We start from the raw sequence: 15375 nt of genomic DNA, 5'->3' as shown, positions 1-15375 counted from the left end.
TATTTTTATTTAAGTAAAGAATCTGAATACTTTGTCCTCCACTGGTTAAGCTTTCAAGCTGGGGTTAGGGAAAGTCATCAAGGATTCAAAACCAAGGACAGAAAGAGAGATCCAATGATGAAGATGATTAAGGTTGTAATAAACCAGTCAAGGGGTTAGGATCAAAGGTGGTTAAGACCAAGAGCGTTGAAATAGTTCTCATTGCTATGATCCACTGACTTAAACTCAGAATTTACTGCAAAGATTTCTACATGCCACCTAACAGTGTTTCATTATCTCTCTACAGGAGTTTTGCTCAGTAAAGACATGCAAGTGCTTCAGACAGCTGAGCTACTGAGGCCACAGAATGTTGAAGTCAAACTGACCTGCACACATAAAAACCCAGACTTGAACACCATTCTATGGTATCAGCGCTCAAAGGGGGACACTGCCCTGAAGCTGATCGGCTACGTGTATTACACGTCACCATCCGTTGAACCATCATTTGAAGGCCAGTTTAATGTGAGTGGAAACGGAGAGAATACAGCATATCTCCACATCCTGAGCCCGAGGCACCCTGAACACAGCACAGAATATTTTGGTGCAGCAAGTTACCACTGTGATTAAGAAAAGCTCCTCGCTATTACAAAAACCATGCCGATCCAGCAGATAGTCACACGCCAGTATGAAACCACTGAGCTCACGTGATGCAGTTTCAAACCACTGAAACAATAAGCATCTACCCTTCAACAGAATGCATTTTAACTCACATAATTTGAGGAATACAGTCACGAAAGCGACATGATTAATTCCATAATACTCATTTTAATAGTCAGTTACCGGTAAACCCTAGAATTTGATCACTTGTGGTTTCAAACGGTCTGAGGTTTGTTTGTCTAAAATCTTACAGTGAAATCATCAGATGGTCCAAGTTTAAAAGAATGGAGAAATAAGATGCTGTTTATCATTTAAATAAAAAGCTGTCATCATTCAACTCCAAAACACAGAAACAATGGTTCAGATGTTTTACATCTGTAAAAACCTGCATTCATCTTTCATCCATTAAAGTAATTTATTTTTCAGCAATGCCCTTTTTGTTCTTTTTTTAAGTGTACACATTCTTTTGTCTTATTTTTATGTCTTTCCTGTTGATTTGTGAAGTGGGACACATGAAAATAAAATGCCATACAGTATATACTGTATGATGATATGTGGGCATGTCATGTAGTTTAGCTGCAAACTCACCGTGTATATGTTTAAAAAATATAGTAAAAGGAACAAACATCTGATAAAAAACAGATAATGCAGGGCCAAGTGCAGACAAGGGAAAAACAAGTATTTGGACCCAGACTCAGAAACACCAAATTCCAAAGTACACAGACAAAAGAAAAGCAAAAATCCAAACTAAAATGGCAGGCGAGAATCATAATCCGAACTTCATACAGACAAGGGCTGCAGGCAGATACACAAGGCATGAAAGACAACAGACTGACAAAAAAATTAATGTATAATAAAATTAATGTATAATAAAATCAGACACTAAATAAAATACAATAGAAAACTAGCAGATAAGACACAGAGATATTCAGCTGTGCATATACTTGATTTGCTTCTGCTTGGATTACGTTATAATCATACAAGGATATGATTAACCAGGTTTCCGTTTCTGTTTCACAACAATTACTAAAATAAGGATGGACCATAACAGGGTCTAGAGCTCATGTAAAGGTCGCTGATTTGATTGACAGATTGTGTCATTAAATAGACCAGATGTTGAGTTAAGGTGAGGAAAATTAAATTTAGAATAAATTATGATTATGAGATGATTACAAATGTTATGAAACATAATGAAAAGATTAATACCTTGTGGGGCACCAGTGGACATCTGACCCATGACATTAAAATGTACAGCACTGTCTGTGTGAGTATTAGTAACTTTATGTATAAAGAGAATGAAAAGGCTTGTGGGATTAACAGGACGCCTGCTTGACCCGTTCTAATCAGTGATGCACAAACCAAATTATCCCAAGTCAGATATTTTATTTTTATTTGAGCCTTGCCTTATATTTTTAATAAGAATGGAAAATGAATCCACCAAAGTTTAGATTCAGCCAACAGGTGGAGGTAGAGCACATGGTACAGAGGTTCTCAGATGCACATGGTGCTGAATTAGCACCTCCCCAATAATAAAAAAATATTCTTGATTCTTGCCCTTATTCACGCAAAAGCATATTTCACACAGCAGTACATGACAATGTCTTCATTCACATTTGGTATTATCTTCCTCTGGTTTCCAAGTAAGACCTTAAATTTCAGCAAATTCTCCACTGTATTAAATAGGAATTGTCGTCTGTTCTACATCAATATTTAATCAAAATGTTCCACAGTTCAGGTCAACAGTATCGTGATAAATCAACGGCCTCATCTGATAGTGGAGGAGAGCACCGAGGTCCACATCAGTTGCAGCCATGACGACAGCAGCCGTCCAGTAATGCTCTGGTACCAGCAAAGAAAGGACAGTCAGTCTATGGACCTCCTTGGGTTTGGATATGGAGTAGGCGCCCAAACCTACGAGGGCCAGTCTCAAGAGCAGTTTGAGCTGAGAAGACAAGACACATTAAACGGAGCTCTGATCGTCCGCAGTGCAAACGTGTCCCACTCGGCTGTGTATTTCTGCGCTACCTGTGCACAGTGATGTGGTTTAATGTCACTCCCTCACAAAAAAACCCTCACTGCTTTTTCTTCAGTTGTTGCAACTGAGCATGTGCAGTATAAAAAAGTGGCAGAGTCTCTCTCAAGATATCATCCTCCAGCTTTACGATGCCAGATGTCACAGCTAAGATGTCTCCAGCTGGCACTGGATTTTTTCTTCTTCTCTTGCTTCCATGTACTGCTTCTTTAAGATTAAATAAAATTTAGACAGAATGACATGAAAATCTCCATTAAGTCATACAACAATACTATGAATGGTAATGCATGTCTCAATAATATTTTATATTTCTTTTTCCACAGATCAAGCCGAGAGTGTGACAGTTCAGCAGTCTCAGTCCAGACTAGTCAATGTGACGGACAGGGTAGAGATCAAATGTAGTCACAATGACAACGATCTCTATGTCATGCTCTGGTACCAGCAAAGAGAGAACCAACTGATGAGCCTAATGGGATACAGCTACGATATCAATCCGCCCGAGTATGAGCAGCAGTTTCTAGATCAAATTGAGATTGTTAGGGAAACCAAACTGAGAGGAGCTCTGATCATTCACAGTGTGAATCTGTCAGACTCAGCTGTGTATTTCTGTGCTGCCAGTACACAGTGATGTGGTTTGCTGTCACTGACTTACTAAAACCCTGTCCCATCTTCCTGCTGTTTGGTAGCTGTGTTGTGTTGACACAGCTGAAATATTATTATTTATTATTATTATTAATTCAGATCAAAACTTAAGAGTGAAATACAAACTTTTATCTATCATCTAACTTAATGTTGGGTAAAAGTGCTCTCTGTTATATCAAATATATTAAATTTAAAGGAAACAGCGTTTATATTTAATACTTTTTTGTGATGAACAACACGATAATACTGTTCAGGGTGCTTTAGTGAGAGGGACAATACAAAAAGGAATGTGGTTCATTATTTGAAATGAAATATGCAGTTATGATGAGTTGAATAACATAAAGATAAAGTTACATGTGAAGGTCATTACAAAGATAGAGATAGAGATAAAGAAAGAGGTAAAAGTAGATGTGACAGTACAGTAAACATAAATGTCAAATTAAAGGTAACAGTAATGAAAGAGTAAAGAAATACAAATAAGCCCAATAGAGTGAGAGAAGATAACAATAAAGGTGAAATAGAATAATAGAACAAAGACAAAATAAGTGTAACTGACAATAGAGTAAAGGAAAGTGATAAAGTCCAGATAAAGATAGCGATAAAGCTGAAAATAAAGATAAAAGTAAATGTATGGGATAGAGTAAATGTAAAAGAAAGGGCAGCAGTGATGAAAGAGTACAGACAAATAAATTAAGGTAAAAAGCAAAGGTGAAAGTAAAGGTAATGTTAACAGCAATGGTAGAGTCAAGAAGCAGACAAAGATAATGTTAAAAATAAAGACAAAGATGAATTGATAAAACCTGCCGTGGAAACTAGTCTTCTGCACCAAAGAACAAAGCCGCAAACGCCTTATAAATAGTTAATATTTTAATGTGCGTGAATCACTATAACAGCCTGTCTGGCTCACACTGCAGTAACTCATCAAAAACTGCAGGTAAATATGCCCCCCGGTCCGATTCTATCTCTCTGCTTTTCCTTTCGTCTCATTATGACTTTTCTGCATGAACACATGAATGATGTATGTGTATGTATGATGATATATCACCTTTGGGTGGCCACTAGGAGACTGTAGCTGTCCTAGGAAACTGTTTGAAACTGTGAGTGAAGCGTGCAGAGGAAACATTACAGGTGGAGGAAAGAACATTAGCTCTCATTTCACATATAAGATCTGTACAACAACAGTGATTATGAAGGTCCTCTCACTAGCTCTTCTGCTCTTTACCAGTAAGAACACATTTTTAATTTTCCCACTGGGCAACTTTGCTGTTTTACCTTTATGTAAAATCTAGTTATTTACTCTGTCTTCTTCTCTATCTTCCAGGTTTCTCCTGCTGTATGAAAATACGTCAGCCTCCATTTGCAATCAACAAAGAAGGAGACATATCTGTATCGCTCCAGTGTGAACAAGATAATGATGAATATTTGTACATGTTTTGGTACAGACACGTTGGCAGGGGGGAAATGCAGCTGGTAACATATTCTCTAAACAAAGACATATGGGCCACTGAAGCTCCTTTCAAAGAATCCAAGTACACCATGTCACGGCCTGCAGTGCCTAACTCCGCTTTGCACATACACCATGTTGCGGCTGGAGATTCAGCTGTGTATTACTGTGCCTCTAGACACACAGTGTCTCAGACACACTCTGTGGCTAAACAACAACCCAAAATGGGACTGAAACACACCAGTGCTGTATTACTAACAATACCTGCTAGAAACACTCCTTCTGCCGTTTTCTATTTACCTTTTAATATTTAAACCCAGAACTGTTAACGTTTTTGAGGGTGGTAAACATAATGGTATGTCCATTTTAGTTACAGTTCACTGTAAGAAAGTTTGGTCAAGAAACAAAATGTGTTGACTTTTATAACTGAACTACGACTTTCTGAATGTCTCCTCAAAACGACTTTAATTTGATAAGCTTTCTTTACAAAATGTTGTTGAGTTTTAGATGTAATTGTATCTTTATTTATTGGATTGTAGTTACTTCACTAAAGAAGAAGAAGAAGAAAACATGACTAATCCTCATTCTCTGCATGCTGAAAAATATTGAATTAAAGCATGTGTACTTGTATATAATATATTTACTAAAATACTTTAAAATTCTCAGCATTTGGGGGATTTTGAATGCTTCATGGTTGTCTTGTTGAATATAGCTAGAAAACTAACAGGATCATATTTACTCAGTGCCATGATTTCTCTCTTTATTGAGATCAATTATAATTAGTTTTATAACTCAAAATTAAACGGAACATAGATCAGTTAAAAACTTTTACATGATCACACCAGTGATCTTTCCCAGCACTGTGCCTATTGCCATATTAGAAATTATGTATAAAGTCAAAATTGAATTGACTTTAGACATTTGTTTTACCATATCATTATGAAAACAACTGGTTATGGGATTGCAAGTTGTGGGGACCGGAAAGGACCCAAATGCAACGTTTGGAGGGAAGGAGGTTTATTGAGGGATAAAGGGGTAGAGGGACTGGAGTGGAGGGAGAGGTGGATGTTGGGGAAACACAGGCACGGGGAACCAGGAGGACTGGGGGCCAGGGAGCCGGGGAACACTGGGGCCGAGGAGGTGAGGAGCAGTGGGGGAACAGGGAGGACACCGTGGGGGTAGTCTGAGGAGGAGAGGATGAGCCCAGCCGACTGAACGGAAGACAAGGGTGAGTGTACCTGGGAGGGAAACAGACAGAGAGGCAGGATTAGAGGTAGCGGCGACAAAGCACAAGGAAAATGTGAAGAAACATGAAAAGCCTGAACATAGAGGTGGCACCGGGTATGGAGCAACGACAATCAAGCGAGGAGGGTGTGGAGAACCGGGGTTGAAATGCAGGCAGGCATGAGGTGATTACTGGCAGGTGTGGCAGGCTGACGAGGTGGCTGATGGGATGCAGGTGCAGGTAGTTGGCTGGGCTCAGGAGCAGAGGGAGGGAGAGAGAGAGGGGAGAGAGAGAGAGAGAGAGAGAGAGAGGGAGAGGGAGAGAGAGAGAGAGAGAGAGAGAGAGAGAGAGAGAGAGAGAGAGAGAGAGAGAGAGAGAGAGAGAACACAGGGGAGAAAACACAGGGAGGCAGGCAGAGAACAGAAAACCAAGGAAAAAAGCAGAATAACTGATAAAAAGGAGAAAAAAAAGGACACTCACCGTCAGCCGGGCTGCTACCACAACACAGTTTCTTATATTTGCAGTAACTGCTCAACAGAGCTAGAATTACAATAATTCTTCTGGATTTAAGAAGGTGCCATCTCATTTATTGCCCTCTGCCACAGAAAGCCAACCAGATATCTCGGAAATCCTGTGAGACCTGCAGGATTACCCTATTTATCACAGGATTGGGACGGGATGGTGTCATGGTTTTGGGTTTGAGTTTACTTACTTTATCTTTTATTTTTAAAGAACTGGTATTCTGTCTGCTTCCCAGCCAGTGACTTCCAGCATGCTTGCCTCCAAACTGAACCTTAGCCTGTTTTCCAATCTACTAGCACCCATCCCGCCAGCTAGCCTCCAATCAACCCACCCGCACTTCAGTAGCCTGTAGTCTACGGCCCATTCCCAGTGTCCCACTTTGATTTATACTCCTGCGTCGGGTCTACATGCGTATCCTATGGTATAGCTACACACATAGCCATGCATTTAGACTTGTGCGTTGGTGTCACCGTTGCTCTGAAATTAAACCACTAAACGCCAGTTGGCGGTTGCCCTACAGCGTCCACTGTGTTGACTTTTGAAAATTTGTAGTTCCTTCATGCTACACATACAACATATAATTAAGCGTAGGACTATTAAAATATGGTAACATAAATATATACAGTTATTTACATATGTGATAGGCAGGCTTTTTGCCTAGTACGGCCATGGGCGGCTATAGCCTCTCAGTGAAGCTCCACCCCCTGTCTCTAGAAGCAGGCACACACCTGTGCCGCTTTAGGAGTTGATTTATAGGGCGCACCCAGATCTCTCTGTAGGCATTGTGGTCCAGTGTGGCTAGAGAGCAGGTATGTTTTGTAGGAGTTATGAGTCAAGGCTGACAATCTTTTTTTAACTTGTGAACATGTTTTAATCACAGGTATTTTAAGTCACCTGTTGTCCAGACCTCATCACCTGAATAGCCTGTGGTGCTAAAGGTCCACCACAGAGAAGGCAGTGGTTAAAGCTGAGGTAAAAATATGTTGTCTAATAGTTATGCAAGTTTACTAGTTTGTGTGCCTTTTTGATAACATGACTAAACATCCGATCCATAAGCGAGGTGGAGTCAGAGCTGAGTTGACTACTTACTGCATTGTGTGAGGTAAATATTGTCAGGTATTTAGCAAGTATGTTTTGGCACTATGTGTTAAGACAACTGAACTAATTAAATTCTTGTAATTTTAGGGTTGTCTAGCCACTGCTGTTTTGCCTGCCTGATCAACTGCTGCTATTTGTATTTGAATTATGTCTATTTTATGAGAATTGTTACAGCTTGACTTGGTTACATTTACATGTATACACCCCCAACATTCCACAGTGAATGTAAACCGCAGCAACCGATGATGATGTGAAAGTTTCATCTTCACAATAAACAAGCTGACATTTGGGAAAGACTGCGTTTGACCACCAAGCATCATTGATGTAAAACGGAGTCCACCTCCTCATCTTGCGCTGACAGCTCAGAATATAGACCACCTGCCGAGTGTCTGCTCCGGGATGTTGGTGGGGCAGGTCTCTGAATTCCATTGTTTGGTCAATGAGTCCCATTTTGTCCAGACCAACTCCTCAGGAGCAGAATAAAGTCCAAGCTGGGCCAGCATGGCTCCTCTCCTGGCTCTTTCCTCTCCCCTGTGCAATCACCGGGTGGCTCTTGGTCTGCTGCTCTTTAATCCAAAAACCCCATCTTCATCTTCAAATAACTGTATTGTATGTATTTTGGCAATAAAGCTGGAAAAAACAAGTGTAGCTGCCGGTTGGTATCGTGCATGAGAAGAAAAATATAATAATTTGGAATCTATTTACATTATGTAATATTAAGCTGCTGTTACACCATAGATTATGGTTAAATCTCTTATGTTGATATAGTCTCCATGATTAAGCTCCACTTACCAAAGACAACGATAAGTAACCTGTTAAACAGATACTAATTAAGAGAACAAAACTGCATTGATATTTCTGCTGTACCACAAAGCTGATCAGTTAGATAAGTACACAGCTGCTGGAACAAGAAAAAAGAATGTCTGTCTGTCATATACAGTCTAGTGCTCTTTGTACACATCTCTATCACTTTCTCAAAGTCTTTTCTTTTTGTTCTATTCTTTAATTTTTGTTGTTGTCTGAGTAGATGAAAGTGTTGTTTTATTTGGAAGGAAAGAACAAGTTTAAGAGTTGATCATACACTGACCTCAACAGGGTACATTTGGCATTACATATAAAAACAAATCATAATGCTGAATATTTCAAGAAGTCAGGCTAACATGTCACAGTGGGGCCAGTCAAATTATAGATAATGTTACAGTCTAAATGAGTAGATTGGTGTTACTGTGTACTTATGGGGATCTGACTTGCTAGTTCCATTAAAATATAAAATGAACAAAAATAGCCCATTAATGAAAGGTTGTAGAAACTGTTCACTTGCATAAGATACACAATATGTCAACATGTAAAAACACCCTATTTACTGTACATGAGTCAAACAATTCTAGTAACATTTACTTTTACTGACTTTACTATCTAATTAGTAAAAATCAAACATTATGGAATTATTTAATCAGTCTAAAGCCGTTCTAGCAACCCATGCTAGCTGGAATATCCATTACACCTGACAGGTTGAGCCTTACCACTAAGGGGTGAGGAAAGCTCACTATCCGGGGAGCACTAATATATTCAGTGAATTACAACTTATGACAACTTGCCTGATAGATTTTAATATTTTTAGCTAAGCCAGCAGCTTGCTTTAGGCATGGCTACATTAGAGTTGTCAGTCAGTGTGTCCACTACTTTGGTCCAGACTGAAGTACGTCAGCAACTATTAAATCGATTGCCATGAAATGCTTTTACAGACATTAATTTTCCCCAGTGGATGAATGCTAATGACTTTGGTGGTCCATTGATTTTTTCTGTAGTGCCACCAAAGGTCAACAGTTTTACTTAGTGAAATAGCTTGATTCCTACAAGTTGGATTGGCACAGAATTTTGTGCAAACATTCATGGATCACAGACTGTGTATCTTAAAGACCAGCTAATAGGAGCATGTTAGCTCAAGTCACAGAGCTGCTAGCATGGCTGTAGACACAGTCTGTTTAGGAGTAGATATTTTGGCAGAATTCCTATGCTGGGAACTATAAAAATCCAAAACACAGAGAGAGCAAAAGCTAAAATCTGAATTCAACTTCTGGAGAAAACAATGACCAAACTAAATTTTATGGTGAGCTGCTGCTGATGTTACTCTGATGTCAGACAGCACAAGTTCTGTCTCATCTTTTTATAGAAAGTGATAGAAGTGGGTGGGATGAGACGGTGTGACCGGTAAAGATGTCACTTCCTCTGTGGAGCTACCGTACATAGAAACATGAAGTCTTTACTTTCTTGCTTCTTTTCTTAGCTGTCACAGAAATAGCAGCAATCGGGCTGCATGGAGCTCACCTCAGCTGTCAGTCAGATCGGCCTGCACAGCTGCTCTCACAGACAGACGGAGAAAGATGGAGGCTGAGATACGGGAAAGCTGGGTGGGGGAAGGAACGACAAGACAAGAAAAGAGAAGTTAGGTTTTTGTCTAATGCTTTTTCACTGTGGGGACAGGGGGGCACGGTGATACAATCCAATAGAACGGCTGTACAAAAACCTCCTCCATGTAACATGCTCAGTGTGGAGCACATAAAGTCACCGTGACGTTTGTCACAGATAGAAATATCAGTATTCTGAAAACATGCAGGTTTCTGACACTGTACGAAAACTTAATTTCAGTGTGGAAACTTGTTTGGAACTGAATAAAAATAAAGCGACAATACGCAGCATTTGGGTTTTATCCACTCTTAAAAAACAGAAAACGTGGACGATATGAAATCCATTTCCTATGCTCAAGCTGCAATAGTCTCATAGATTATTAGCCTTTTTCCAAGTGCCAGTTAAGTTCAGTTTTGTAACTTTTTGGTAGAGGATGCAATCAGTGTGACACAGGAGCTGAAGCTCACTTTGGAAGTGGAACCAAACTCACAATTCTGGGTAAGTCTGAACTCTCACAACTTAAATCATTAAAGAAAAATGTTAAAACAGTTTGAGAATGAAGGAAAAACAAACTATTAAACTGACCTGGGGAGATTTTGACCTGAACCTATCCTACTCTGTAAACTAGTCGTTTTTTTGCACTTGGGCCTTTGTAGTTTCTAATCCAGCTCAGTGCTTTTTGATATCAAGCTTGTGCACTGTGCCAATAACGAAGCCTATTTCGGCTCAGGCACAAAACTGACTGTTCTTGGTAAGTAAGACATCTGATTTTCTTCTTATGATGCTGTATGTGATCCTCACAGTCTTTTCAGCTGTTGTTGTCTTCCAACTCAACAAAAAAGCTGTAGTACAGCGATGTTGCATTTAGGAATTAAAGGAAAGTGATAGAGTTATATACTGAACGTATTAAAGTCAAAATACATAAACTGTATCTTAGGCTAATTTGAGCACTGTGCCAGTGGTGCTTATGAGGCTCACTTTGGTGGAGGAACCAGATTAACTGTTTTAGGTAAGAAACCAACATTAAGTTGATTAAAATATCGTATAACAATGGAATTGTTCTGACTTGATTCCCTGTTAAGATACTTCAAAGACTGACAGAGTACTTGCAAGTGATGATTAAGGTACTTAGTGCTGAAAAAACTTAAATTATCATAGAAAAATGCCTCAAAATGTTGATGTTTAAAAGGTGATCTGTAGCAGAGAGTGACATCTATTATTGCTAACGGCAGTACATGATATTGAACGTCTCCACATGTCAAAGTGTGACAAAGTTAGATAAATTGCGAGAAAGAGCAGCACTGAGACAGAAGCAGTAAGTTTTTGTCACAGTCTGAGTCCTCCGTGTTCATTCGCTGAGGCTCACTTTGGAGATGGAACTAAACTGACCATTTTAGGTAAGAAAATCTGCAACAACAAAGCAAACTGAGCATCTTTCACAACTTGTTTAAAAGAGAGAATAGGCTACATGTGGACTGGCTTTTATGTGATTTTATTTGGTGGCAATAAATGTAGTGTTTGTCCTTTAAACCATAAAAGTTATATATGTTATAGCTCAGGTTAGTTTTGTTTCAGTCCTAACTAGTCAGTCCAATCCCGTCCTCCAGCAAACTGCCGCAGCAATAAAAGAATTGGCTCTATGCCCAGATTGTGGTTCTCAAAGTGAGTTCTCACTAGCTCTGTGAACAACTGAGAGTTTCCAGTCAGAGGCTTACTTTGGGACTGGAAAAGACTTACAGTCTTAGGTAAGGTAAAACAAATTATAATGTAAAATTATGTAGAATTCAGAGTCAAATTTATCAATAATATTCCATCCAAGCCCAACTTAGCTGCTTTAATATTTACAAGGTACGATTTGAGGATGTGTCGCCCTGTACTTTAAAATCAACCTAACTCTGTTAAATTTCTCAGTTTATTATACAAGCTGAATTCGGAGACATGTCCAAACACTGTTTTTTTTTCAGTGAAAAATAGCAAAATATTTTGTTCACAGTTGTATGTGCAGAAAGTTGAAACAGTTTTTATTGTAGCCATGTGTCTATGTGACCAACTACAACCCTGCTTACTTTGGCAGTGGCACCAAATTGACAGTCTTAGGTAAGAAAATAACCTCACACAAAATAATTCATCTCTGAAGTTACAGCTTCTAACAGTTTCTGTTTTTGTAAAGTGTTGGCATGTAGAAAAATTATAGTTTGGATGTGTTTTCAATTACTTTTAGATTTGAGCTGCATTGGTATGTAACTTTGGAGTCTGATGGAGCTCAAACTGTGTAAAATCTGATAACATGAATTTGGAATTCAGAGGTTGTCTCTTTAAAATAAGAGGAAAATTAACTCTAATAAATTGCGATGTTAATGTTAGACACTTCTGAAGGAAAAAAAGAAAGACGGAAATCACTGTTTTTTGAATGAGTGTTTCTCTAGCACATCACATTAAACATTAAACAAATGAGATATAACGTGTTAATTTGTGAGCTTTAAAGGTGCTGGTATAGGCGGATTTTGTAACCTTTGGAAAGACTGAGGCCAGCTGTTTCCAGTCTTTATGCTAAGATAAGCTACCTGGTTACTCGTTCTAGCTACCTACTTATGGCACAGATATTCTTGGCAGGAAGGCAAATAATCATATTTCCCAAAATGTCCAACTATTGCAATGATTTCTTTCCTTTGTCTCCGCAGAATCAAACCGTACTGTCACCCCGCCAAAAGTGAAAGTGTTCAAACCTTCAAAAAATGAGTGTCAAAACAGCAAAAACAAGAAAAAGAAGAAGACCTTGGTGTGTCTGGGTTATGGTTTCTACCCGGACCATGTGAGTGTGTTCTGGCAGATCGATGGGGATAAAATCACAGATGGCGTGGCGACCGACAATGCTGCTCTGCGGGACGGGGACTATTACAAAATCACCAGCAGGCTGAGGGTCCCACTCAGGATTTGGTCAACACCAGGCAAGAGGTTCACCTGCACCGTCAACTTCTTCAATGGAAACACAACTGTGCAAAATTCAATGTCAGTCGAAGGTGTGTTTATATTTATAGTTCTAATCATATTAAACTCCCAAAACTCAAAGTTGCACTGAAATAACCTAAATCCTCTTTCCTTTTTCTGTCAGGAGATGGAGCAAAAAGAGGTAAGGATTGATTTGTTTGAACCTACACAGCTGAAAGCATCAACGCTGCTGAATCATGTCACTCGCTAAAATGCTGCAATTCCTTTTGCAGAGGAATATTTGAAGATCACGCACACTGCCAAGCTGGCCTATGCTGTTTTCATCGCCAAGAGCAGTATCTACGGAGCCTTTGTGGTGTTCATCGTGTGGAGACTTCAGGTTGGTCCAACATGATCGTGCTATGAGCATTTTACACAGGCTCATTGTTGTATCTCTGTACAAAAGACCTCCCAGTAGAAGTATTGTACTTGCTGTAGGAAAACCTTATGTGTATTTTAAATTAAAGCGCTCATGGCCAGATGGTACAATAAATTCCCTTTCAGACAAGGAAAACGTAACATTGGTGGCTTCACCTTCCTGTTGAAGTGTAGTTTTATTTGGATGTGACAGGGCTGTTACAGAATTTTTTACTACTACTCATAACAATAGTAAAATGTTCAGTGACAGTGCCCGTAGCAACTGCAGTAAGACATGACTGAATGTCTGTGTGGTTACGTTGAAGTAGGGGTCAGAGAAACGTGGTGGCTTCGTACAGAAAAAATGTTAATTGACCTTATCAAGCACAATAGTGTGTTAACTTTATTAACATTTAATCAAAACCACCGTCTTTCCTATCGCAACGTTATTGGGACGACACATTTGAGACAGATTTAGTTTCATTTGTATGTGCTCGCATGCTGTATTCAAAGCATTTTTCTGGACATTTAGAATTTCATGCAATTGACAGGGATGGAATTTGAAAATACAGAGGGTGGCTGCTGGTCTTGTGTTTTGTTTTTAACCATTTTTTTCCAGCACAAAGGGGAAAAAAATCAATAGACTGATCTGAAATGACAGCTTTATTAAACATAAATAATAACAATAAGAGATGATAGGTAAGTCATCAATTTACACAGTTCTCTGTCTTGAGTACATGTCCTGCATTTAATTTGTCTCTCTCTGTCTATTCGCTGATGGCATTCTACTGTCAACAAGAGGCCGACATGTAAAAATGCCGTCACAGTTATGTAATAAGGCGCATTTTTGAAAGTTTGAAAAGGACTTAAGTGAAGTAGGTGTTACAAAACCCAAAAGAGTTTTTTTTTTTTTTGGATGAATCACTGAAAATGATTCCCTCTCTGTCTGCTGCACAGGGGTCATCTGGAAAACAGAACAACTGACTGCTGAGCTGCACAAACCAGCTGGTTCTCCTTTTAACTGTAAATAAAAATTTAAAGGTATGAATGTTGATTTGCATTTTGCCTTCAACGCGAAATCAGCTAATCGCATTCTGCACAAATAAGAGCAACTTGCTGGATTTAAAAGCACGTGAATCATTTGATATCCATTGTTGACTGACACTTGGCTGTCTGTTTGTTTGTGAACTGCTTCAAGTTGAATTTCATTCTCAATAAAAGCTTTTCAGAAGACATGTACTGTACGGCATCAGTATTTCTTTGAAACAGTTGTCTAAAGTGGGCCGCATGTGTAAGGTCTAATACAACATGTACCAAGTTTCCCACCTGTCAGGTGCCAATCACACAGTTGCTATTTGATGTAGGTAGTTAACATGTAAGTTTCATCAGTTTCCATTACTTTTATGAAGAGATCAACTCACTGCCTGCCGCTGACTCAGTGGATGTATTTTTAGCAGCATGCTTATCTTTGTTTTCTGAGAATTGAACTTTTTCTTTCTTACATGTGTTTCCATTCCTTGGACTAAGCTGAGAATAAGATTTTCCACTGAGCAAAACTGAAAGGATCTCTCTGATGACATCTCAGTGATACATTCAATTAAATCTACCATTGTGAATTCTAACATTCATACTTTTTAGCGCGCATCACGGTAAGCACATTCCTTTTAGGTTTAGGTTAAAGAAGTAAGTGTTCACATTATAGTCAACCACAGCCCATAACAACAGGAACTCAGCGTGCTCATCTCTGAGCAGAAGAAGGTTCAGAACTGGAACAAACCCGGGGCATGAAAGCCTGCAGAGGCGTTGAGAGCAACAGCAGAGAAGAGGATGTGGTCACAGAGCAACCTCTCTGTGCTGAGAAACGACGGAGGTGCAGTCCTCCACTTCACCGCAACCTTTGCAAACAACACCTGGTTCTGAGCAGCAACCCCCCAGCGCTGCACCAGACTGCAACAAACTGCTGTTTCTGTGTCAACTGAAGATACAATATGACCCGACAGCTGTTGAGGATGATCTGCTGCA

General features: G+C 39.3%; 2 gene segments (V, D, J or C); both read left to right on the top strand.

Annotated features, from left to right (window-relative positions):
• The first annotated feature begins 2773 nt into the window (after positions 1-2773).
• Positions 2774-3296, top strand: LOC119917164. The segment is given in 2 exon segments: positions 2774-2866; positions 2992-3296. Coding segments are annotated over 2 exon segments (372 nt in total).
• A 7131-nt stretch (positions 3297-10427) lies between these two features.
• Positions 10428-14588, top strand: LOC119917160 (the record flags this gene model as incomplete). The annotated part of the segment is given in 5 exon segments: positions 10428-10506; positions 12690-13028; positions 13121-13138; positions 13230-13336; positions 14311-14588. Coding segments are annotated over 5 exon segments (570 nt in total), but the record flags the coding sequence as incomplete, so codon positions are not given.
• Between the last annotated feature and the right edge of the window lie 787 nt (positions 14589-15375).

This window comes from Micropterus salmoides, unplaced genomic scaffold, assembly GCF_014851395.1.
Source record: "Micropterus salmoides isolate LMB-PRFRI ecotype aquatic unplaced genomic scaffold, ASM1485139v1 Ms_hic_scaffold_10, whole genome shotgun sequence".
In the NCBI taxonomy this organism is placed as follows: domain Eukaryota; kingdom Metazoa; phylum Chordata; class Actinopteri; order Centrarchiformes; family Centrarchidae; genus Micropterus; species Micropterus salmoides.
This window is presented reverse-complemented; position numbering and strand designations above follow the sequence as displayed.